At 45.8% G+C, this 25,864-nt stretch overlaps 1 protein-coding gene across 7 annotated transcripts in view; it reads right to left on the bottom strand.

Moving 5' to 3' along the window:
* Positions 1–25,864, bottom strand: part of STARD9 (StAR related lipid transfer domain containing 9) — a 123,855-nt gene that overhangs the window by 4,057 nt on the left and 93,934 nt on the right. For 5 of the 7 annotated variants that reach the window (XR_006775218.2, XM_045771576.2, XM_087859112.1 and 2 more), the window contains 4 exons: positions 14,785–25,005; positions 14,407–14,598; positions 13,806–13,989; positions 13,291–13,428 (listed from right to left, as the gene is read on the bottom strand). Coding sequence is in view for 4 of the 7 variants with exons in the window: in XM_045771576.2 (XP_045627532.2) it covers positions 13,291–13,428; positions 13,806–13,989; positions 14,407–14,598; positions 14,785–25,005 (10,735 nt within the window). In the remaining 3 variants the exon portion in view is untranslated. The remainder of the gene's footprint in view (positions 1–13,290; positions 13,429–13,805; positions 13,990–14,406; positions 14,599–14,784; positions 25,006–25,864) is intronic. The other 2 variants (XR_006775219.2, XR_006775222.2) reach the window with 1 other exon arrangement.

The raw sequence follows: 25,864 nt of genomic DNA, 5'->3' as shown, positions 1-25,864 counted from the left end.
CTGGGATTAGTGGGATAGCAAACAAAGCCCAAGTGGAAAGCAGGAGGGGGAGGAAAAGCTGTGGGCTGTGAGAAGCTTGACCCTTGGGCCTGACCTCCCAGAACCTCCGCACGCGCCCCCCACCCCGCCCCTCCATGCCGCATACAGCAGGTAAGCCAGAGGTGGAACCAGATGGGGATGATCCTCTGGATCTGCAGTATGTTCCTCCCACCTTTACCTCACCCGCAACTCAAAGACATGACCCTGACTCCTGCTGGACCTAACAGGCACCATCCATCCCACCCCTATCATCAGTTCTTAACCTACTGCTACTGTAAAGACAAGAAGAGGTGAACACAGACAGTTCTACCTCCACCCTTGACTCCAATCCTCCTGCTGCAACGTTACAAGTGACGTGTAGGCAGGTCCCTCTGTCTCAGACTGAGGTCTTGTGCCCTCTTCTTGGGAACTTTCCACTGCTGATCGTCTCCTTCTTCACCTGTTGCCTCTGCCTCACCCTCTTCGCTGCCTGCTTCCTAGGAGCACTGAAGCATGCAAAAACATCTCCCACCTTTAGAAACCTTCCTCACAGGGGTCTTTGCTCTCCCACCCACAGATATGCTTCTTGAAACAGCTGCCACCATTTGCCATCGCCCACCTTTCACTCCCTTCTGAACCCACTTGAACCTAGCATCTGCCTCACCACTCTGCCAGGCAGCACTCCCCCAGGTCCCTGTGACGTCCATGTGGCTGGATCTAATCAATGACTCCCAGTCCCCATCTTACTGAACCTCTCAGCCAGCCTCTCCCTTCCACTTGAGGCCTCGATTCCTGAGTTCCCAGGCTCCTGGTTCCGATCTCTGTGGGGCTCCTTCCTGGTTTCCTGTGTTGGCTCATCCTCCTCAAAAAAACCCTGATATTCTGGCATTCTTTCAAGACTCGGGCCTACGCCCTCTCTTCTCCCTCAATAGTATACTCCCAGGGGATTCCATCTGCTCCCACTGCAACACTGATGACTTCCAGAAATAAATATCCATGGACTGATCAATAAATATTGCTGAGACAAATGGCTGCCATGTGAAAAAAAAAAAGGTGACATCAGAGACCCATTTCATACATCATGTCAATATAAATTCTTCATGGTTTGTGGCTCAAAAATATATGGAGTGGAGGAACATTTATTATTACTACAAGAAAATATAAATTTTAAAAAATGATCTCATAGAGGGTATATGCCTTCCAAAACAGAGCACAAAATCCAGAAGCCATGAAACTAAAAACTGATGAACACTAGGCAACATAAAAGTAGTGTTTTCCATGTAGTAATAAATACCATAAACAAAACACACAAGCAGGCAAAAACACTGGTATCTCAAATGACACAAAGGGTAATTTTCTTACTGTAAAAAGGGCCTCCAAAACCAAAAAGACTAACAACCCATTCAAGAAGTGGACATAATACACAGCCCGGAGCAAAAGACACAGCGCTCTGAAGTGCTGGACAAGGCACTCGATCTCAGACACGAAGACAGAACTGAACTGCAAACCAAAACTAAAATGAAGTATGTATTTTACACCTATCACCCTGGCGAAGACTGAAGGAAATAATCTTTAGCAGAGTGGTCAGGTATTATTTAAGAGTGTAAATTGGCATACTTTGGAAACGTTTACCATGTATTTTAAATTTAAAATGTACATATCCTTTGACCTAGCAAAGAATAGATGTTCTTGCATTGAAGTATAAAAGCAATAAACACACATTTTCAAAAACAAAGTGCCCATGAGCCTTTCTTGAAGAAATTACGGGGAGGAATTGCTAGGGTGCTCTGAAGAGTGCCGGCCAATCACCGGAAGTGAGCAAAGTCCATTTAATCCAGCATAAGAGCACCTTATGCATGCAAACATTATCAACAATGTAGAAATATTGTCACAAAAAGACAAGGCGGAAACACACTGATTTCCTCATGTTTTATCGCCAGGGTGAAAAGAAAACTGATAAATCCAGTAATAAAGACTATTTGAATATATAAAAGTGATCATGAAAAGAATTTTTTAAAGACTTCCAGATTATCAGAAAAAAGACACACATATTCACCCTCAAAGCAGAGAACATACAGACCACATGATAAAACAAAAATTTTAGATGTCCACGGGAATATTCATAACCAAAAGAGCCTCAACAAATTCAAAAAATAGAAATCACAATTCTCTGAAATCATACTCAAACACACAACAAACAAAAAAATTAATAGCAAAATCAGAAAACACAAGAGGCTTTCTATCAAAAAAGTTTTTAAAAAACTCTTTAACAACAATTGGATCAAGGAAGAAATACAAACTGGAATTGCAAAATCATTATAAAAATAGATAAAAATAATTTATGGGATATAACTAAAGCAGGGCTCAGGTAGAAATTGTTAGCTTTATTTAATTTTTTTTTTAAGATTTTTATTTATTTATTCGACAGAGATAGAGACAGCCAGCGAGAGAGGGAACACAAGCAGGGGGAGTGGGAGAGGAAGAGGCAGGCTCATAGCGGAAGAGCCTGATGTGGGGCTCGATCCCATAACACTGGGATCACGTCCTGAGCCAAAGGCAGACGCTTAACCGCTGTGCCACCCAGGCGCCCCGAAATTGTTAGCTTTAAATATTTACACCAGTGAAAAAATTATAAATGAATGCTATAACAACTATATACCAATAAATCAGATAACTTAGATGAAATGGACAAGTCACTAGAAAGACAGGAACTACCAAAATGGACTCAAGAAGAAACAGAATATCTGAACAGACATTTAAAAAGATACTGAATTAGTAATCAAAAAAAATTCCCACAAAGAAAATTTCAAGATGAGATTAGCTTCATTAGGTTCAAATCTATCAAGCATTTAAAGAATTAACACCAATACTTCACAAATTCTTCCCAAAAACAGAAGAGGAGGAAATACTTCATAAGTCATTCTGTAAGTCCCTGACACAAAACCAAAGACACCACGGGTAAACTACAGATCAACATCCCTTATGCATATAGACACACAAATCATCCACAAAATATTAGGAAGCCGAATCTAGCATCACAGAAAGAGGAATATACACATGACCAAGTATACACCATTCCTGGGATGTACCCCAGGAATACAAGCTTATTAGTTCAACATGCAAAAATCAATCACGTAATACACATGTTAATAAAGGAAAAAATCCACACTATCATCTCAGTAGATGCAGAAAAAATTCAACAGCTTTTCGTGATAAAAACACTCAATAAACTAGGACTGGAAGGGAGTTACCTCAACCTGATAAAGATTATCCACGAAAAACACCTAGTTAACATCATACTTAATGGTGAAAGGCTGGATGGTTTTCTCCTAACGTCAGAAACAAGGATGTATGCTCTCAAAGCACGTCTATTCAACATTGAACTGGAGATTCTGCTGGGGCAATTAGGCAAGAAAACAATAACGACAAAGGCAGATGCTATGAGCTGGTGTACAGAATAACCTAAGGAATCTGCTAAAAAACTATTAGAACACTTGAGTTCAGCAAGGGTACAGGAGACAAGACGAATATACAAAAATCAACTGTATTTCTGTAGAGCAGCAATGAACAAACTGAAAATGAAATTAAGAAAACAATTCCATTTGGGGCACCTGGGTAGCTCAGTTGCTTTAGCGTCTGACTCTTGATTTCGGCTCAGGTCACCATCTCAGGGTCGAGATGGAGCCCTGCATCGGGCTCTGTGCTCGGTTGGGAGCCTGCTGGGGATTCTCTCTCTCCGTCTGTTCCTCCCTTCCTCTCTCTCTCTCTCAAATAAATAAATCTTAAAAAAAAAATCCACTTATAATAGCATCAAAGGAATAAAATACTTAAGAATAAATTTAACAAAACAAATTCAAAACTCATACCCTGAAAACTATAAAACATTGTTGAAAGCAAAGAAGACCTGAATAAAAGGAAAGGTACCCCATGTTCATGGATCGAAAGACATTATCGTTAAGATTTATAGCATACCCCAAATTGACACAGAGGTTCATTGCACTCCAAATCCAAATACCACCTGACTTCTTTGCAGAAATTGGTAAGCTGATCCCTAAAATTCACATGGAAGTTCAAGGGACACAGAACAGCCAAAAAATCTTGCAAAAGAACAAAGTTGGACACTTCCTGACTTCAAAATTTACTACGAAGCTACAGTAATCAAGACAGTGGTACTGGCATAAGAACAGACACATAATTCAATGCAATAAAATTCAGAGTCCAGAAATAAATCCATACATCAATGGTCAATTCATCTTCGACAAGGGTGCCAAGACAATTCAATGAGGGGAAACATTAGCTGTTTGAACAAATGGTTCTGGGACAACTAGAAATTCACATGCAAAAGAACAAAATTTGACCCCTAATTTTGGCTCACTATATACAAACATTAATTCAAAATGGATCCAAGACCTAAATATAGGAACTAAAACTGTACAACTATTAAAAGAAAGTACAGACATGCTGTGGAGATATTGCAGGTTTGGTTCCAGACCATCAGAATAAAGTGAAGATCACAATAAAGGGGGTCAAATGATTTTGGGTTGTTTCTCGGTGCATTAAAGAAGTGATGTTCACACTATACTGTAGTCTAAGTGTGCACTATCATTATGTCTAAAAAACACAATACACCATAATTAAAAAATACGTTATTGCTAAAAAAAATGCTAACCATCATTGGAGCTTTCAGTGAGTCATAATCACTGACCACAGATCATCATAACAAATACAATAATGAAAAAGTTGGCAATGTTGCAAGAATTACCAAAATGTGACACAGAGACACAAAGTGCGCAAATGCTGTTGGAAAAATAGCGCTGACAGACTTGCTTAACTCAAGACTGCCACAAACTTTCAATTTGTAAAAAACACATTATCTGGGAAGCACAATTAAATGAGGCATGTATGCCTATATAGGCATAAATCTTTAACCTTGGATTGGGCAACAACCTCTTAGATATGAAACCAAAAGCACAGGAAATAAAAGAATAAATAAAGTGAACATCATCAAAATATCTGTGCTTCAAAGGCCATCACCAGAAAGTGTAAAGATGATACACAGAATGGGATACAATTTTTACAAATCATATAATTGATAAGGGACTTGTACTAGAATATATGAAGAGACTATGGACTCTGAGAAACAAACTGAGGGCCTCAGAGGGGAGGGGGGTGGGGGAATGGGATAGACCAGTGATGGGTAGTAAGGAGGGCACGTATTGCATGGTGCACTGGGTGTTATACACAACTAATGAATCATCGAGCCTTACATCGGAAACCGGGGATGTACTGTATGGTGACTAACATAATATAATAAAAAAACATTAAAAAAAAATAAAAAGAAAACCCAGTTATAAAATGGACAAAAGATCTTAATAGATATTTATCCAAAGAAAACATAAATGGCTAGTAAGCACATGAAAAGATGCTCAAAGCCTTTAAACATCAGGATAATGCAAATCAAAACCACAATAGGTACCATGTCACATCCACTAGGATGACTATAAAGAAAGAGAAAGGTGTTGGCTGGGATGTGGAGAGATGCAGTGCTCATACACTGCAGGTGGGACTTTAGAATAGTGTAGCTCCTGTGAAAAATAGCCTGGTAGTTAAAAATGTTGAAACACGCAGTTACCCTATGACCCATCAACCCAACTCCTAGGTATATACACAAAAATCATGAAAAAATATGTCCATACAAAACCTTTTTCTTTTGAAAGATATTTGTCAGAGAGAGAGAGCGAGAGCACGCGAGCACACACGTGCTTCAGCAGGGGGGAAGGGCAGAGGGAGAAGCAGGCTCCCCCCTGAGCAAGAAGCCTGATTCGGGGTTTGATCCCAGGACCCTGGGACCATGACTGAGCCAAAGGCAGATGCTTAACTGACTAAGCCACCCAGGCATCCCCTAAAACTTTTTTTTTTAAGTCAATAAGTTTTTAAGGCATTTTACATGTGATTCTTTCTAGTGCCAATCACCATAGTTCCTCCAAAGTCAGAATCATAATTTTCAAAATAGCCCTTTTAAAAAGAACTCTTGTTCAATCCACAGCTGTCACTGTGAGTCTAGAGTTCCTTCAGTCAGGCTTCTTTGATCTCCACTTGAATATGGACATACTTCAAAAATTCCCCACATGTAATCTTTGGAATCCAATTTCTTTACAGCCATGTTTATAGTCGGAGTAGATGGATCTGCCTGGTTCTCAGTTTCAGACACCCTCTAAGTATGAATGAGTTCAAATCCTATTCACCCCTAAACTATCACACCCTAGAACTGCACAGATTGTTGGGATACACCCATACCAAAGATTTTAAAAATCTATTAGGTCTTTCACATAGTTTTAGCAGATAGATGTCTTGTAGCTCTTTCCCACAGATCTAACACACAGTTCCCATATAAAAACTTTTATGTGAATGTTCACAGCAGCATTATTCACAATAGGCAGGAAGTGGAAACAATCTAAATGTCCATCAACTGATGAATGAATGATTAACATGTGACCTATTCACACGATGTGTTATTATTGGTCATTAAAAGGAATAATAGTCTGATACGTGCTACAATGTGGATGAACCCTGCTGGGTTGAGTTACTGTCTTCCAAAAAAAGCTACATTTTAAGTCCTAACCCCTGGTCTCTATGAGTGTGACCCTATTCGGAAACAGGGTCTTCACAGATGTAATCAAGTTCTAATGAGGTCATACTGGATAAGAGTGGGCCCCAAATCCAATGACTAGTGTCCTTTAGGAAGGTCAGTGAAGACAACCAAGAGATACAGAGAGAATGCCGTGTGATGGCAGGGGCAGAGCTGGGAGTGACACAGTTGCAAGGCAAGGGCTGCTGCAACCACCAGAAGCCCAGAGAGGAGCATGAAACAGATTCTTCCCCCAAAGCTTTCAAACAAAGCGTGGCCATTTTTGACGCCACCATTTCAGACCCCTAGCCTCAAGAACTATGAGAGAATAAATTTCTGTTGTTTTAAGCCACCCTGTTGATGGTAATTTGTTACAGCAACCTTATGAAATTAATACAACCCTGAACATTATGCCAAGTGAAAGAAGCTGGTCACAAAGGACTACATACTATAGGATTCCATTTTACAAATGTCCCGAACAACAGGCAAATCCATAGAGATGGGAAGTAGTGCTTACCCAAGGCTAGGGGATGATGGGCTTGGGAAGTGATGGCTAATGGCCATGGGGATTCTTTCTGGGGTAATGTGAATATTCTAAAAATTGATTGCAGTGATGGATACATAACTCTGTGAATGTACTAAAAGCCAATGAATTGTAACAACAACAAAAGAATAAATGAATTAAAAGAAATGCTCAAAAAAAGGAGGGACATAGTAAAAGGGCACAAGACCAATGTGAAAGAACTCCGAATAAAGAAAGCTGGAACAATCCGAGCAATGAAATTAATAATGATAGTATTAGAGGGGCACCTGGGTGGCCCAGTCGGTTAAGGTCCTAGGGTCCTAGGATGGAGTCCTGTGTCGGGCTCCCTGCTCAGTGGGGCATTTTGCTTCTCCCTCTTCCTCTGCCTACCCCTCCCCCTGCTTGTGCTCGCTCACTCTGTCAGAGAAATCTTTGAAAAAAAATAGTATTAAATTATAAGCCACTGAATAACATATTTATGAGTCCAAACTGAACAAAGTAAATAACTGAATAAATAGGGAGAGAAGAGTAATATTTCCTTATAGAAAAAGTCTAATAAATGTAGAAGAAATGAGGGAAATACAAAATTGCCATTAAAACAGCACAGTAATAATTTTTTTCAAGCAAAATACACTGATGGATGCTCAAATTAGTGGGCAAAAGTTTGAGGAAAAGCAGGATATTTGCATGGGGTTTAAAAGTATCTCTGCCAAATGTTTATTAACTATAAAGAGAATAGTAACTTTCAGTGGACAGCTCCCAGACATCACTGTAACTTCAGGTTAACACCACTAATAAGACATACAGACATCATGCACCCTCTGATATAATGTACGAGGGATAAGGCACTTGCAGGAGGCACACTTACAAAACAATATCATTTGTTGTTTGTCTAAAATTCTGACATCCTGTGTTTTGCTTTATCTGGCAACCTCAAATTAGAAAGGCACATCATTTCTGCAGTATTCTTGCCAAAAATGCATAACGTCAATCTAATCATGAGAAAATAGCAAACACATTCTACAAAATTACTTGACCATAACACAAGACTTAGAAATTATCACAAGAAAAAGGATTTTTTTAAAGCAGAAATTAACAAATTAAGATCAAAACTGACTCCAGAAGAGATGGAAAAATCTAAACCAGGGATTGGCAAACTTTTTCTGTAAAGGTGTAGACAGTATTTGAGGCTTTGTGGACCATTTGAGTAGTTTCATCTACTCATAGTTCTGCCAGTGTAACATAAACACAATCATAGGCAACACATAAATAAACGGGCAAGGCCGTAATCCAGTAAAACTTCATTTACAAAAATAGGCAGTGGGTCAGATCTGGCGAATAGCCTTGTTTATCAACTCCTGATCTCATCAGACCTTTTTCTTTTCTTTTTTCTTTTTTCTTTTTTCTTTTTTCTTTTTTCTTTTCTCTTTCCCCGTTCCCCTTCCCCTTCCTTCCTTCCTTCCTTCCTTCCTTCCTTCCTTCCTTCCTTCCTTCCTTTCTCTCTTTCTGAGAGAGAGCATGTGTGTGTACTGGGGCGGGAGTGGGGGGGGGAGGCAGAGGGAGAGAGAGAATCTCAAGCAGGCTCCAAGCCCAGTGCAGAGCTGATCTCACAACCCTGAATCATGAATTGAGCTGAAATCAAGAGCTGGATGCTTAACCAGCAGAGCCATCCAGGCGCCCTGTATCAACTACGTACTACATTTTATCTATTCTCCCAGTGATGGATTCTTAAGTGGTTTCCAACTCTTTATTACTTCAAATAATGCTTTAATAAATAATTTCATACATGTCCCCTCATAAACTATGCAAGCACTGGATCATAAGAATCTATAAGGGCGGAGCGCCTGGGTGGCACAGTGGTTAAGCATCTGCCTTCGGCTCAGGGCGTGATCCCGGCTTTCTGGGATCGAGCCCCACATCAGGCTCCTCCGCTATGAGCCTGCTTCTTCCTCTCCCACTCCCCCTGCTTGTGTCCCCTCTCTCGCTGGCTGTCTCTATCTCTGTCAAATAAATAAATAAAATCTTAAAAAAAAAAAAAAAAAGAACCTATAAGGGCTCTTATTTCCCAAAAGTCCTGCCAACATCTGACTTTCTAATTTTTGACGATTTAATAGGTATAAAGTTCCATTACTTTAACTAGTCCTGAACATTTTATTCCTATAAAAGAAATATAACACTGATAACAAAACCTGAAACATATTGCAAAAATATAAACTACAGGGAAAAAACTCATAAATATTGATGCAAAATCCTGAATAAATAGCAAATAGACTCTGACAGCACATTAAAATAATACTGCATATGCATAAGTATACAATGTATAATACTGATTCCAGAATGCAAGAATGGTTCAATATTATCCCATCAATCAAATGATCGTCTCCCAAAGACTGAAATAACCATTCTATGTAAGAATGCTCTGTAAAATAGGAATAGATGGATACTTACTTAGTATTGCAAAATATATCTAGCTCAGCTCAGAAACTAGCACCCAGCTCACACGGGGAAACACTAGAAGCACTCCCACTAAAGCCTGGAGGAAGACAAGGATGCTCAGTGTCATCACTATGATTTTATTTATGCTGGAAATCCTAGGTAATGCAATTAGAAAAGAGGAAGAAAATATTGGTACAAAAATTAGAAAGGAAACGGTGAAACCATCTCTACTTGCAGATTGTGTGGTTATATACCTGAAAAAAATCTAAGACAGGGTTACACAGTATTGTAGCCACTAGCCCCATGTGGTTATTGAGCATATGAAATGTGGCTAGTGTGACCTAAGAGCAAAAGCTATGATTCAACTGGAATTAATTTAAATTTAAAATAAGATAGCTACCTGCGGTAGTAGCTACTGTATTAGTACAGATCTAGCAAACAGACCAAAAAACAATATGGACACAAAATTCATATACATCAGTACCTTTCAAACATACAAAATAACAGCCAGACAGAAGATATAAATGTAGAACAACAGCAACGAAAAAATAAAAATAAAACACAGTAACAACAACAAAAAAATTAAACACTTAGGAATAAATCTGACAAGCAATTGAGAGACAGGTCAAGGAAATTATAAACACAAAAAGGTGGTTGGAACTTACTATGTTCTTAGTTTGGAAATTCCACAGCATAAGATAAGATTTCTCCCTAAGTCAGTTTATAAATTTAACACGGTCTCATTAAAAATATGAACAAGTTTTTATAATGAACTAGTTAAGCTAATTCTAAATTTCATATAAAAAGTAAACAAGAAAAAATACTCTAGAAAAGCTCAGAAAGGGCTCCTGGGTGGCTTAGTCGGCTAAGCGTCTACATTCAGCTCAAGTCATGGTCCCAGGGTCCTGGGATCGAGTCCCATGTCGGGCTCCCTGCTGAGTGGGGAGTCTGCTTCTCCCTCTGTCTCTGCCTGCCCCCCGGCCTGACTCATGTTCTCTCTCATTCGCTCTGTTCTCTCTCAAATAAATAATCTTAAAAAAAAAAAAAAAAAGAAAGAAAAAAGAAAAGCTCAGAAAAAGAAGAACAGGTAGTAAAACACATTATAAGCCTTATGTAAGAAAAGCTGGCATCTCAAGCTGGTGAAGCAGAGACGAGCTGTCCAGAGGAACTATCAAATGTTAAAGGGACAACTTGATAGCCATCTAGAAAGAATAAAGTTGGATCCCAACTTATACTATATATATATTCAAAATGAACAAAGATTTATTTTTTTAATCAAAGACTTAAACATGAAAAATAAAACCATATAATTTCCAGAAGAAATCGCAGGAGAAATTCTTTGTAACTTTGGAATGAAGAATGCGTTTCTAGTTATGATCAGATCATAGACACTTAGAAGGAAAACTGATAAATAAAAACTTCTGAATGGCTCCAAACACAATAAACAAAGCCAAGAGAACCAAGAACTGGGACAAACATAATTCCTATCAGGCAAAGGGCTAGCTTGCCAAAGAACTCTGGAGATCGGTAAGAAAAAAATAGAGAAATGGACCAAAGATATGAACAGAGAGCTCAGCAAAAATTCAAACATCTGATAACATGTTGGTGAGAGTGTGGGGGCAAGGAGTCTCTTATTGCTGGTGGGAGTATAAATTGGTACATCCATGAGGTAAAACTTGTCAATATTAAGATCTCAAATGCATATGACTCTTTGTATGAGTCCATTTCTGGATATATTTGCACATGCATGAAATGATACATGCACAAAGTCACTTACTGCAGCACTGTTCATAACAGCAAAAGACTGATGTCAAGCCCCCCTGCACAACAGCACTGTTTGCTTGGGTGGGGTGAAGGAGGAGGACCAGGTTCTCAGGCAAAGGAACAGGTACTTCCCTATATACCTTTATAGATGTCTGTATTTTTTGTCTTTTCTACCACATGGATGGTAGGAATACCATATGAATAGATTATCTATGCAAAACATTACATTTAAAACCATGCAAAGAGAAAAAGGAAACACTATTTCAGCTGTTAAAAAGGATGAGTCAGCAGATTTGCTTGTGTGCAGTGTTGTCCAAAAGACATTCTTCAGGATGAAAAGGGACAAAGCAGTACAATATGCTCCCATTCATGTGCTTTAGAAATACACTTTCTCAAAAAAAAAAAAAAAGATTAAAAAACTATATAACAAAAATTTTAAATAGAAAAATATATATAAAAAACAAGAAAATTTAAAGAAAAAGATATGCACATTCTTACAGATATTAAAACACAGAATGTATTCCAGAATGCTTCTGGAAATATACACCATACTGGGATGGATGATTGCTTCTGGGGAGGGCAAACAGGAGACTAAAAGATGAACTTGACATCGTATGTCCTTTGCTACTGTCTGAATACTGTTTTTTTACCATGTGAAGTTTAATATAAAACAAATTACAAATTTTATATCCCCAGCCAGATCTTACATCTAAGCTCCAGATCTGTATTTCCAACTGCTCCCCTCGCACTCACAAGCACTACAAACCCAGTGAGTACAGACTCACGATCTTCCCTATACAACCTGTCCTCCTCCAATGCTCCTCAGCACTGTCGTCATCACCGCCCCTTCAGCAGCTCAAGCCAGAAGTGTGTGTTGTTCCCGACCCCACCCTGTGCCCTCCTCTCACAGGCAATGGGCTCCTGCGTCCTGGGGATGCTCTCTGTCCGCGGCAGCCCCGTGCTCGTGCTCACTGGCAGGGCTCCTGGCCACGCATGGGCAACTCTCACTGGGCTTTGCCATGGTCATCAACAGCTCTACCCACAGCTGCTCTGCCCCCTTCTATAATCTCATCATCCTGCTCCCCTGCTTCAAAGCTTTACAGCAGCTTCTGGGAAGTAACGTGATCAGAGGGCCAGAATTCGCAACAGGGCCTATGTGATCTTCCCTTTCCTAGTCCTTCCTCAAGTCATTCCTGTCTCGCTATTCTCCAGCCACACCAGCCTTCTTTTAGTTCCTCCAACGCTTCTTCCTCCCTCAGGGCCTCACTTGCCAAGCTCCCTGCCTGGAAGACTATGTTCCCACCCCCTCATCTCTCCTGACACCTGACACCCCAGCACTAAGCTCTTCCTCTGTTAACCTCCTTTCACCCCTCCTGGTCTCAGGTTAAAGGCACCCTCTTCAGACAATCTTTGCTGACCTACCAGACTAGATCAGATCCCGTTTTATGTTGGCTTAGAACCCCTGCTTCATATAACTTACTGCAATGGTGACTAATCACAAAATAAGCTATACTTAGCCCTCTAACAGGTTTAAGGACAAGAATGTTTTGCTCACTGCTATATGCCCAGTGCCTAAATACTACCTACAAAATAAACACTGAATGTTTAATGTTGGATGAATAAACAGGGAGCAAGAGTTGGGAGGCTGAGAGTTGGGAGGTAGGGAGGCATCAGGAGAAGCCTGGGGGCTTATGGAAGGGAGGTTCTGCCCAAAGTGAGCTTTCTGAAACCTCAAGTGGGATGGGGGTGCCAGAAGGCTCTCGGGTCTGCAGTGGAGGCTTTCTTCCCGAACAAAACTAAAAAGAAAACCAAAGGCTATCTATCATCCACGAGAAGGGCTCATGTCAGCAGCCGCCTCCAGGAGGCAATTCTTGCCTCCGTGGTCTGGCCCCTGGCTCATTGCTAGCATCTGCCTACTCACCACACTGTCTGGGGACTGGAGCTGGTCTGGCAAGGCTGTGCTGCTATTGTAGCCAGAGGTAACACCAGAGGAGAGGCTTCCATTGGAGCTGGTACACAGGGAGTTGGACGTGGCCAGCGTGTGCAGCTTTTCTTCTTCCTGAGAAGGACAGGGGGCTGTAAACCAGCTTCTGGGTGTAACCTACCCTCTACCCACTCCGCCCCTGACACCACCCCTTCTCACCTCCCCAGCGCCTTCCACCTTAACCTGAAACCCTCACGCCTCCCCACATGCCTACCCCAACTAAAAACCAAAGCTGCCTTCTCCCAGACTCTGGCCTGGGAACTAGAGCTGGCCAGAGCAGGATGACATGTAAAAAGAGTGAGCACAGCTTTGCGCTGGTACTAGGAGTCCAACACCTTCCTCCAAATGCCACATCCTGTCTCAGAGGCAGCCCCAGTGAATGCTGACCCAGTCTGACATCTGCCCCAGGCTCCAGGCCTACCCTGACATCACTGGCTTGCCCCACTCCCCACCCTCAGCAGCTGGGAGATGATCTGCTGGCGGATTCTCAGCTTCTCCTGCTCAGTCTGCTCCTGTAGCCGGGCCCGGGCCCGGGCAATCTCCACCTTGGCCTCCTCACGGGCACGCTGGTATTCTTGCAGCATCAGTGCTATGTCAGAGGCGGGGTGAGCAGACCGTGATGCCGACCCTGGGCTCCTGAGGAAAACCATGGGGTGGAGAGATGCCCTCTAACATTGTTGGTGGGTGGGTGACAGCCTTGGCCTGCTTGCCCCAGACCTTTCAAAACCATCCTCTCTTTGCCTAGAGTTTGGTTTTACAACCCACTCTGAGGCTCAGGCCTACTGTTTTACATGGTAGGTCATAGCCACTCTGTTCACACTCTCCCATGACCTCTGTCCCCACCCTGTGCCCTCCCACATCCTCTTCTTTCCCTTGTCCCATTCTCCCACAGTCACCTCCATTTGCCCACAGAAGCATGGGACCCACTTCTGGAATCCCTGGAATCACTCCTGTCAAAGGAAGCTGCAGCCTCCGCTCTCCAGGCCCTCCTCCCCACAGTCCTCTCACCCCATACACAACCTGCTCTCGGTGGCGTTCTGGGTCCACCCTTACCTGGTGGTCTCCACAACATCCTTCCTCAGTTGCTGCAGGTATTCTCGGCGCCTGCTGGGTAGGTCCCGGGTGGGGAGATCCCTGTTGGGCAGGAGGCTCAGTTGCTTCTGGGGACCAAGGCTCCGTGTCCAATGGAAGTTCTGAAGTCGTTCAGCCCGCTCTCTCCGGAGGGTCTCAATGGTTTGTTTTTGCCTGAAACAAAATGTGATTGATTCACTGAAGATGGCCTTGAATGCCCTTCTCCATCTTAAGATCTACCTCTGATCCCTGGAAGATCCCAGAGCTTAGCAAGGGGAAAAAGGAACAGCCAGCTACTAGCTATCCCTGATTCTCTTTCAGCCCACCTCTGGCCTTCCCCACCAGGCTGGGGGCCCTTACCGGGCATAGAGCTCCTCCCAGGTGGACCGCACAGGCTCTTCAGCAGCGAGCGCCTCCCCTGTCCCAGTCTGCAGCACCTGCAGCAGGGCAGCTGCCTCCCCAAAGCCATGGTGCAGTTTTGCTTCTGTGAGTTCCATGCTGAGTGGGAGGTTCTGGGCCCCAACTTGCAGAGGGATCGATTCCCTCTGGGACCACTGAGGATCCTGGCTCTGGTCATCAGGAGGTTGTAGGGGCTTCTGTCCCTGCTCTCCAGAGCTTGGATCACATCTGGTCTCCTTCACACTTAGCCCCCCAGGAGAGCCATCCTGAACCCCAGACCAATGAGTAAATTTGTTATGCACTGGGAAGTCCCTCAGGCCATGATGCTGGGGCTCAGGGGCCATGCACACCTGGGAACTGGAGCACAGTAACACCTCAGATTGGCAGGCCTTGGTCGGGCCCAAAGTGGAACCCTGGAGCCCTGAAGTATCAGTCAACTCAGAGATAGGACAGGGGCTGAGGAGCTGGAGACCTCCCCTTGAAGACGAAAAGTCCAGAGTGGGCTGTGGCTCCACTGGAGATGCTGAACTCTCACCGCCATTTTCTGTCTTGCTCTGCCATTGACCTGCCCCCCTACTGCTCACTGGGCCACACTCCAAGGAAGCCAGGTCCTCTGACACAAAGCTATCAGCCAGCCTCTGGCTCCTGCTCCGCAGTGAGGGGGTTGGCAGTCTACTTTGGAGCAAGGTGGTGGTCTTGGGCTGAAGCTGTTGAGGCGCCTGCTCTAAGAAACAGACTTGGAGTTTCGGGTTCTGTGGCAGCCTGCCTGGGGAGCTTACCTCAAGGAATGACCTGCCATCACTCTTTTCTAAGGGACTGCTGCCTTCCCCACATGGAGCGCCCACTCTCTGGGAGCCACCTGACTCATCAGCGGTTTGAGAATGATTATCCACTGGAGGCCTGGAGGTGTCAGGGAGAAGATCTGGGCTGGAGACAAGCTCCTGGTGGCCTTCAAGAGGACAAGCTGAGGGGGTTGTGGCTGACAAAGAGTCTGCAGGGAGCCCCAACCCCTGGGTGCTGGCACTAAGTGTGAGGATTGGGGAGGAGGCCCTGTCCACCAACAACATACCCATGGTGCCCAGGTCCTTCTCGACCTTAGGATCCCTGAGAGAGACTGCAGCACTGGGGCAGGGCTCTGGGGATTGGGAGCCAGTGAGGCTCGGGCTACCAACAACCAGGCAGGAGGGCTCCTCTGGCTGAGAGTTGGGAGGTAGGGAGGCATCAGGAGAAGCCTGAGGGCTTACGGAAGGGAGGTTCTGCCCAAAGTGAGCTTTCTGAAACCTCAAGTGGGATGGGGGTTCCAGAAGGCTCTCGGGTCTGCAGTGGAGGCTTTCTTCCCGAAGTTCTGAAGGCCCTGCCATTTTCCATGCTGTTTCCTCTGCCTCTTTCTTCTGAAGTGTCCCCGTGACATATCCCTGTCCTTGAGACATGGTGGGAATATCTGAGCCCAGCACTTCAAGGACCACATTGACCTCCTGGGGGTTGGCCTCTGGGGCCTGAAGGTGCAGAGGTGGTAAGGCCAGGTCAGTTTGGATGCCCTTGTCCATGGTGGTCTGGGTACAGCCGTCTATCATAAAAGCCTGGGTCACCTCATCTGGGGTCTCTCTCTTGATATTCTGCTCCTTTTCAGCCACACTTGGCTGGGAGAGACTCCCCAACAGCTCCGAGGTGCTGTGCAGCAGCTGTGAGAGGTGGAGAGACAGATTATGCATACTGGTCCAGGTGACCAGACCAGAGACCGGCACTGCACCAGTTTCTGGCTGAGCAGAGGAGATGTCGGTGGAGCTCCAGCAGAGACTACACCCCAGGGTCTGTGTGCCCTGCTCCAAGGTGCCCATCCTGAACTGTCCCACAGGACCACCCGCCTCTGACGGATAAGGCAGCATAATGTCATCTACTGGACCTGCAGCACTTCCTTCAGCCAGGAGGGCCTCACTCCTCAGCCAGCCTGCTTCATCAGGGGTACCTGGGAACTGGGCTCTCTTGTCAGGACCCTTACTAGGGGTTGCTCCTTCAGGGCTGTTCAGGATGTGGAGGTTCTCCAAGGCAAATGAGGAACCCCATACTTCCCAGAGCTTACGTGAACCCTGGGCATTTCCAATGCTGTGTGGGCTCGACAGGTCCCGGGCATTGGCATAGGTGCTGAGGTGGGAGTAGAGTGGAGAGTTCTGGCATTCTAGGCCATTGTCCATGCTTGAACAATGGGCCATGTTTGATGGTATCAGGCCCTGGGGTATCTGGCCACAGGACACATCCACCGCACTGCCAAACACATACTGCTTCCAGCCAATCTGCACAGGCCCTTCTGGACGGGAGGATAGGATGTAGGGATTGATGTCACTGGAGTTAAAGTGTAACGTTCCTTTGTCTGCCTTAGAGTGCCACTTTTCTGGCCTGGCCTGGCCACCTGGTCTCTCTGGACTTTCCTGCCAGGCCTCTTCTTCCAGGGTACTAGATGTCCAGCCAGTCATGAAATCAGGGGTTGGCATGCAAGAGAGAGTTGATGACCTTGGGTAAGGAGGGGTGGCAGGTTTCGGGAGCCAATAATCAGCAGTGCTATTGTCCAAGTTAGATGAGGCTTTCTGACCGCAGCCCTCACCTTCCAGAGATGTTCTCACTGCTGAATTACCTGAGAAATAGTCTGTGGGATGTGGAAACCACAATCTGTTAGGCTCCTGTGTATCTTCATCTGTGGGGGAAGGAGGCTCCACACTCATGTTCAGCTCCTGAAGTGACTGGGAAGAGCTGACCTCGGAGAACTGTGGTCTGGGGGAGGACCTAGAGTGTCTGGGGCCAGAGACAACTGCAATCACAGGAAGTGAGCACCTGTTGGGGGGAGCCGGCTGCTCCCTGCCAGAGGCAGGCAGGCCAGGGCTCAGGGGTGTGGGCCATGGGGCTTCACTTTGCCCCAAAGGCATGGTGGCTGAGTCTTTGAAGCCTGATGAGAACATCTTAGATACACGGGGCTTGGCTGCACATGCCTCCTCTCTGCCTGCATCTCTAATCTGACAGCCGTCTAAGCCACCTTCATGGGAACATTGAGAAGTCCTGCCCTGGGCAGGTTCTTTACCACCACCTGACTCCTGGTCTCTCTGCTGTTCTTCCTCCTCCCAGGGACCATCAGCTTGGTGCCTGGAGATGTGTTTTAACTTTGCTACAAATCCGGCTTGGGGATCCAAGCCACTGTGATCTCTGGACTTAGAGGAAAATTGCTGCTTTTCTGGAAGGCATTGGATTGCATTTCCTAAATATCCATGCTGTGCTTCCCCCAGAAGCTCACTCTCAACAGACCCTTCACTTAAATCCAGGGTGTGTGGTCTCTCAGTTGTTAAGGGTGGTTCTGGCTTGTCTTGAGTCTCTTGTGCATTCTGGCTACCTCCAGAGCTGTCCCGAAACATCCTCTGTGGCTCAGAGCACATGCCTGCAGAGGAAAAGGCAGCCTCAAGCTCTGTACTGGCTTTCTTCTCAGCAGCCTTTTTCTCAGGATCCTCTACTGACCTTGAGCCTCCATCAGCCACTGAGTGGCTCAGTGAACTTGCCCCCCCATGAGGCACAGAAGGGGAGCTGCCCCCTTGAGCCAGAGATAGGACAGCAGCAGAAGCAGAAGGCTCCCGAGTGCTGCTGTCTGTTGGCCCAAGATCCTTATGAATGCCCTTGGGCTCAAGGCCAGGTGCCAAGAGCACTTCAGGTTCCCCGGAACAGCCCTCTCCTCTCTCATCCATTCCACAGGCTCTGGAAGGCACTATGCAGGGTGGCTGGAGAGTGTACAGGGCAGTCTTGGAACTCCCCTTTCCCAGGTCACCATCTCTATAACACGGTATAGTGGAGGGTGGGGAGAAACAGGCAAGAGAAGCAATAGGTTGAGGATTACACAGATGTTGGCAAGGAGTTGTTCTGCCTTCCTGCCCCCTAGATGGACTAAGAGTCCTGCTGCTTTCAATGTTCCCTAAGAAGACAACACAATAGGAAGTTTGCCGTGGGCATCTGCCCTGGGCCGCCTCCTGAACTCCCCCAGGACCTGGGCTAGGTCTTTGATCTGGCAATGGAGTCAGCCTGGGATGACTGCCAGCACCGCAGGCTTCTGCCAGCCCACAGCCAACATTCTCCTTCCACTTCACACATTGCTGCAAGGGAGCTTCCAGTTCAAGGCTCCTCAGGGCTCTAGGCAGGATGGTACCCTGTTTGGGATTTGCCCTCCCTTCTTCTAAGCCAGTGGAAGCCTCAAGGCATTGGGAGGAGTCTTGGGTACATGCTGAGAGGCTGACAGAATTCTGAACATCACAGGTCACAAGCTGACTTTCAAAACAGGTTGTTTTTCCTTCCTGTGCAGCCACTAAAAAATTACCTGAACCTCCTCCACAAGTGGTATCTAGAATTCTAGGTTCTTGATGCACTGGGCTGTGCTCCTGACCACCAGGGCGCATGGCCTCTGCAGTCTCCCACAGAGCTAACTGGCTTCCCCCATGTGGAATCATGCCAGGATCATCATTAGGGGCCCAAGAAGATAAAGGAGCCACTACTTTCTCTGATATTTCCCTCCTGTCCTCTACAGCTGTTGAAGGAAAACTGCCCGAGCCCATAAGATCAGAAGAGGAAGGTGTTGTAGTTGCTTTTTTCTTTTTCTCTATGATTTCAGAACAAGTGTGACATACAAACTGTTCATCGGCTCCCAGAAAATGTCTCAGTTCTCCAGCACAATGGCTTTTGCCTGGAGTTGGGGCTGCAGGGGAGGAATTCTGTGAGGGAAGCTGTGGCCCTGTTTTAGTCTCCGTTTTGGGGGGATGTTGAAAGCTATCTGCAGGGAGGGGTGTGGCCTGAGGAACTTTCCTCTCATTAGTCAACAGATGTCCTGGTTCAGCAGAGAGAGATGCCACATGAAATCCTTGTGCTTCAGCCTCATTACTGGCCCTGTCTGACACTAACTGGTCCCTTTGTGGACACTGAGACCTACTGGGGGCCCCTGAAGAACATTCAGGTCCTAATAAAGTCTCATAGTAAGGAAGAATTTTGCCTCCAGCCCCCAAGTCATGAAGCTGCTTTCCTTGGGCCTTTGCTTGTCTGATCTCCAACACAGCCAGGCCTGTGGATGTATGAGCACGGTGCTCTGGGTGAGACACCCCTGGCAGGGACACAGGTGCTGAGAAAGTACCACTAGGAGAACTGAGGTCCTCAGCCTCTTTCTCTGCCTTCTGCTTCACCTGCTGGCCTTGACTGTTACCCTCTTCTAGGAGGCAGCGGGCCTTCTTTTCAAGTGGGCTAGAGACCCTGTTCAGTGACCTGGTTCTTTCTGTTCCTCTTTGTATATCTGCTTCGGCTTCTGAAGCAAAACCCTCTCTGGGACTCAAGCCCATTGAGATGCTTCTGAGGTCCCCTCCTTGGTCTTGGATATCTGCTGATCTGTGGCCCTCTGCCTCCAGGGGAATGCTCTCTGATACATGGGACTGACCATGAGATCCCATGGCCGTGGATATCACAGACCCACACCAAGCAGAGTGTGCCAAGGAGGAGCCCCCTCTAACATTTCCCTGAGGACTGTGGCCTTGGGGCTCTCCACTCTGATTCTGACTCCCTGCTCCAGTTACCAAGGGACTATTAGGCATTTTCAACATTGTGGGAGCCAGCGCATAGTCAACTGAAGAGATGCCTACAGTATCATGTGCATGAAGATAGTCTCTTGGCAGCCTTGGAGACTTCAAAGACAAGGTACTACTCAGGTCTCCGTGAGGAACCACAGAGGAGTCTGTCTGGCTCAGCAGTGGACCAGTCTCCTGGCTATAAGATGTGCCCATACAATGCTGGCTTGGGCTGAAAAGTTTCTGAGTTGATGAGACTACTGTGTTTTGTTCCTGTAGGCTCCCTCCTCTTTGCACAGCCATTTCCTCAACTCTGCCTTGAACTTTGGGCTCCTCTTGCTTAGAACTACTTACACAATTGGCAACCTGGCTTTCCCAAAAACTTTTCACAGTTTTCAGTTCCTCAAGACTTCCCAAGCCACAGGGCTGCCCTCTGGGGTTTGCAGATGCATTCCCCACTTCGCCCTCCTTCTCAGAAGACATCTTGGGGCTCGGCTGCAATGGCAGAGCATCAGCCAATCCCTTGGTTCTTGGATCAGCACACATGTCTGCAAACTCTCTACGAGCTGCACATGTCCCTACATCATCACACATGTGCCAGGAGGGTCTGTCTAATACAGCTGGGCAAGTGTGCTCTTTTGCAAATTTAATGTCTTGTACACATTCCCTTGACTTGAAGGGGTACAAGGTGATTTTCTGGACCTGGGGACCTTTCCCAATGCTACTGTTAACCTCTATTTCTCCAGCTTCGCTATCCCTAAAGGTAACATCATCTGTCTGTTTTTGAGAAGATGGCTGATCCTTCAAAGACAGGTGGTTTCCAAAGCTGCCTGGCTTCAGGACATAGTCAGCCATCTCCTGGTCCCTTCGGTCCTGGAACACAAACTCCTTACTGACTCCCAATGTGTGGGAAGCATTTGGCTGCATATTCTGCTTGGATTCAATTTCCAAGATGCCACTTTCCAGCTGCATTACACTCCTAATTAGCCTGGCCATTTCATCAGCACTGTTGACTCTTCTATTCTGCTTCTTTCCAGAAGGTTCTTCTTTGGGGCTTAACATTTCTTGTGACCTTCCAGAACCTTTGCATTCACTCAGGTTTTTTTCCTGAGAGCATGTAACTGACTGGAATCTTTCATATGTAGTCTCTGTCTGCGGAAGATTAAACTCTTTTGAGCTGCCTTTGGAATAGAGAGCATTCCCAAGAAACCCAGATTCATTCTTCCTCTCACCCTTGTGGGCTGGACTCTCATCCGGGGCCATCATCTTTGGGCCACTTACTCTATGATGTACTGATCTGGACTGCAAAGAAATAGCAGTTTCCCCCAGTATGTCCTTGTCAAGGGCTAAATTGATGGTTTCATAGATGAAATCAGACTTGGCGCCAGAAGGAAACTGTCTGTTCATATCAAAGGCCTGAGTCTGCCTTAGGACCACACTGTGATCCTGCTCTTCTTCCTCATCTGCCTCAGACTCACAAATAAGGAGAGGCCTCCTAGACCTAGAATGGCTTGAGCAAACATTGCAATAGGACTGTACCGTGGCCTTTTCTCCCTCCTGAAGCGCCGAAAGACTCTGTTTATTTAAAATTCCAACTTGATTTTCAAATTCACATACTTTTGTGCTAGTAGATGAAAGAAAATGTCTGTTCTGAGCAACAAAAAAATAAACTGAATTGTGGCTTTCTTCTTCAATATTTCCAGGGTACTTCCCTCTTTCTCTGCTAACTTCCTTGGTGTTCAGATCAAATGGCCTCCCTGCTGTGACTCCCTGCTGAGATGAGGCAATCTTGGAATTCTGGTTTTGTAATAGCACTGGCAACTTATTCTTCAAATAAATATTTTGGAGAACCTGATGGTCATGACCAAAGCCCCAGGCTTCTCTGGGGGGTGGGGAAGGCACTCTTGATTCTCTGCAAGCCGGGATCTCTAAGGCAGTTTCTGTCAGGGCATCCCGGCTTTTGGTCACATAGAATGTCTCCAAGGGAGGTGGCTGCAAGGAAGCCGGGAATGGATTCCAGGCAGCAGAGTGGGAATACCGCTTTGGACCTGACGGAAATGCAAACGAAACGCTTGGGTGCTTTCCAACCACTTCGCTGGAGCTCTCCTGATAATCTACTTTCTCTTCCTGCAGGGGTGGGTAGCGACTGGGACTGAACTGCCCCTCCTGGCCTGCACTATTCTTCCTGAGATGAGCCCCGCCACGGGGCCAGTGGTTTTCTTTAGTGGCTATGGTGACATGACCGTGACAACGGCTCTTCTGGAAAAAACATTCATCAGAGGAAGTCATCAGTCGAGGTTTCCCACTACTCTGAGAAGACTCTTCCAAGCTGTTCTGCTTGACTTCACATGCTTCAGTCCTGGAATTTGCTATCTTGTTCTCTGCTACAAAGACTGGTGCATTTGTAGTTCCAGAAGTCAATGATTCTACATCTGCTGAGTAAGTTCCACTATGACTCACCTCTTTCTCTCTAGCTGTAAAGAAATCTGAAGTACCTTCTAACTCAGCACTCAAACTGTCCTGTTCTTTTTCTGCTCTCAAATGCCTAATTTTGGATAAATGGATAGGAAAGTTGCTGAAATCCCGACTGCAAGATACCCCAGAACCAACTGGCAATAGAGTATCTGTTTCTTTGCCAGAAGCTTGGGTCAAGGAGGCAGAGTCTTCTTCGAGGGAGGAGAAAGCTGGCCTGGATTCTCTTACAGCCTGCAACACAGGATGGGACAGTTCAAGGAGGTACTTTTGCTGAAGGGCGGCCCAGTCTCTCTCATGGGCACTGCCTACATGAGTGAATGAGGCAGCAGAGGCAGCCAAAACACCTGACACACTGGAGTTGTTGGATGCTTCAGAGCTGGCCTCCTGGGCTGTGTCAGGGAGACCTCTGGCCTGAAAGATGCCAGCAGCTCGTGGCTGAAGCAGCCTGTAAGACCCCGAGAGCGACAGCCTGGGTGTATCAGAAGCAGGGATTGTGTACACACCGCTTACACAGCAGGGCAGCTCGGCACAACCTCGGGGAAGTTTGGAGCTATAGGGCAGAAGTGTTTCTGCCCCTGATGGCTTTAGTTCTTCCATATTTTGCCAGTGTCTAGGCCTCTCCCAACCATGGGGCTGAGATTCCTGGATATCTGGACTTGCACATAAAGAACCCACTATTCCTGAGGGGCTGCTGGAATTGATCTTAGAGTCACAGGAAAACCAGGAATCCATGGACAACAGAGGGCTGCCTCTTGAAAGTTGCAGGCCTTGGAGTGTGTTTGCCTGTTCAGAGGAGCTTGCTTCTACCTCTGACTCAGGCTGCTCACAGGGGGGCTGGGGCGGGGGGCCAAGGTAAAATGAACTGCTCATTGGCAGGATGGCATCCAGCCTGGCTCCTGTCCCGTGGTTGATGGGACCAAGCCTGTACGTTGCCTCCTGGTCCACTGTGGGCAGATTGGAGGTCTGCAGGTGCCAGAAAGTCTCTGTGGGCATCTCATCAGCTGAACTGAAGAAAGCCTCTTCTTGCTGATCTTCCCGTAGTTCCTCCTTGGCATCAATCAGGCTATCCAAGGAAAAGCTCCTCTGGGTTTGGGTGAACCGTCCACTGTTTGAGGATGTGGTGAAGCCCCTCACAGAGGCTCTAACTCTGGCCCTACAGTGGCCATGGCCATTGGGAAGATAACTACGCCTTGGGCTGTCTGGCGGGCTTTCATACCCCTTCTCAGCCAGCGAGTCCTCAGATATTTGGCCATCATCACTTTCAGAGTTCTCTGGCTCTGAGAGATCCTGTTCCTTTCCCTCGGGGTCCTTTGGCTCCATTAGGGCTTTGGCATAGACACAGGAGAGAGAATCCACTGAGTAACTGCTACCTGCATCAGATAAGTCACCATCTTTATCTCTTACATGGTCCACTCTTGGGCTGAAATCTGTGAGTGAGGATGTGGAATCTTGGTCTCCCACACTGTGTTGCCCCCTCAAAGGGCTGCCATGAGGCAAACAAGAGGACTTCTTGGCAATGTCTTTGACTAGAACCCTCTGCTGCCTTTTTGATGCCCGGCTTGGAGGAGGTGGTTTGGATTCCACCCAGAAAGTCTTGGCTGCCTTTCCACATCCAGATGCCTGTTTGGGTCCACGGGGATGTGAGGAAGTGCAACAGGTTCCCTTAGCAGTCTTGTGGGTCCCAAGGTTCCCTTCTTTTTGCCACCCTGCTCGTGTGTGGTCAGGGTCTGCTAGTCCCCTACCCCTCTTGGTATAGGTGGAAGGGGTGAGTGCACCTGGCTCATCCCTCGGCTTTAGCTTGTTTGCTGAATGATCCAGAGAGGCTAAGCTCTGGGACAACATTTGACAGGGCTGCTTACCCACTCTTTGCATTTCCTGGATGCTGGCAGACTCAGAACTCACAGTGAGGCAGCTGCCTGAGGCTAAGGCTCCATTCCTTGCCAAGGCCACCTTAGGAGTGCAGAGATGCCGCTTGCCTGAGGAATAGAGGGCATTTTTACTAAAGTGTCCTGTCCTTGGAGGGTAAGAAGCAGCCTGGGGCAAATACTCTTCTGATGGAATTTTCTCTGATATTTGATCAGTAGGGTCAGGCATAGGAGGTAACATGGTGGAGGGATCCTGATTCAGGAAAACACTGTGGAGAAAAGGAAAACCATTTTAGAAAAGTAAAAGGTCCCTATTTCCTGCTCACAGAGGGAATATAAAGTCCCACTTAGTTTGCTCTAAAGGAGGTTAATAACTAGACCAATGTCACTACCCCCTCTAGTCTTTGAGGTCGGAAAAAAGCTCTATAGGTACAAAAAGCAACTATGGACTACAGTTTTGGCTTCAGAGAGCCCAGGTACATTCTGTTGCTCAATTTCTTTATCTTATGAAAAGACTGAACTGAATCTGAATCTAATCATGCTTTAGGGAAAACTTCCATTAATAGGCAGTATGAGGAACAGAGGAACAATCTAAATGAGACTGCAAGAATCAAACAAGCAAATCTATAAAGTGGCATCTTCTGTAGAACCGATCCACCTTTAATAAATCAATGATACGAAGAAATAAAAATGAAACAAAGTATTATTAAAAGGAACTTAAAAGACTTGCCACATGCAGTATGTGAATCCTACTTGGATCTTAATTTGAACAACTAACTGTAAATAGATATTTTTGAGGCAATTACAGAAATTTGATATGGGCCTAGGTTTTAGATTATATTGAATAACTGATCTTAATTTTGTTAGGTGAATGACAATGTGATTGTAAGAAAAGTCCTTGTATTTTAGAAATGACACGATGTCTAGGATTTGTTTTAAAATACTTCATCAGGGGCACCTGGGTGGCTCAGTCGGTTAAGTGTCTGCCTTCAGCTCAGGTCAGGATCCCAGCATCCTGGGATCAAGCTTCATGTTGGGCTCCCTGCTCAGTGGAGAGCCTGCTTCTCCCTCTCCCTCTGCCTGTTGCTCTGCCTACTTGTCAAATAAATAAAATCTTAAAAATAAAAA

This window comes from Ursus americanus, chromosome 36 (genome assembly GCF_024610735.1).
Source record: "Ursus americanus isolate L20-20 chromosome 36, mUrsAme1.1.p, whole genome shotgun sequence".
In the NCBI taxonomy this organism is placed as follows: domain Eukaryota; kingdom Metazoa; phylum Chordata; class Mammalia; order Carnivora; family Ursidae; genus Ursus; species Ursus americanus.
The sequence above is the reverse complement of the archived record's forward strand: the minus strand, read 5'-3'. Positions and strand labels throughout refer to the sequence as shown.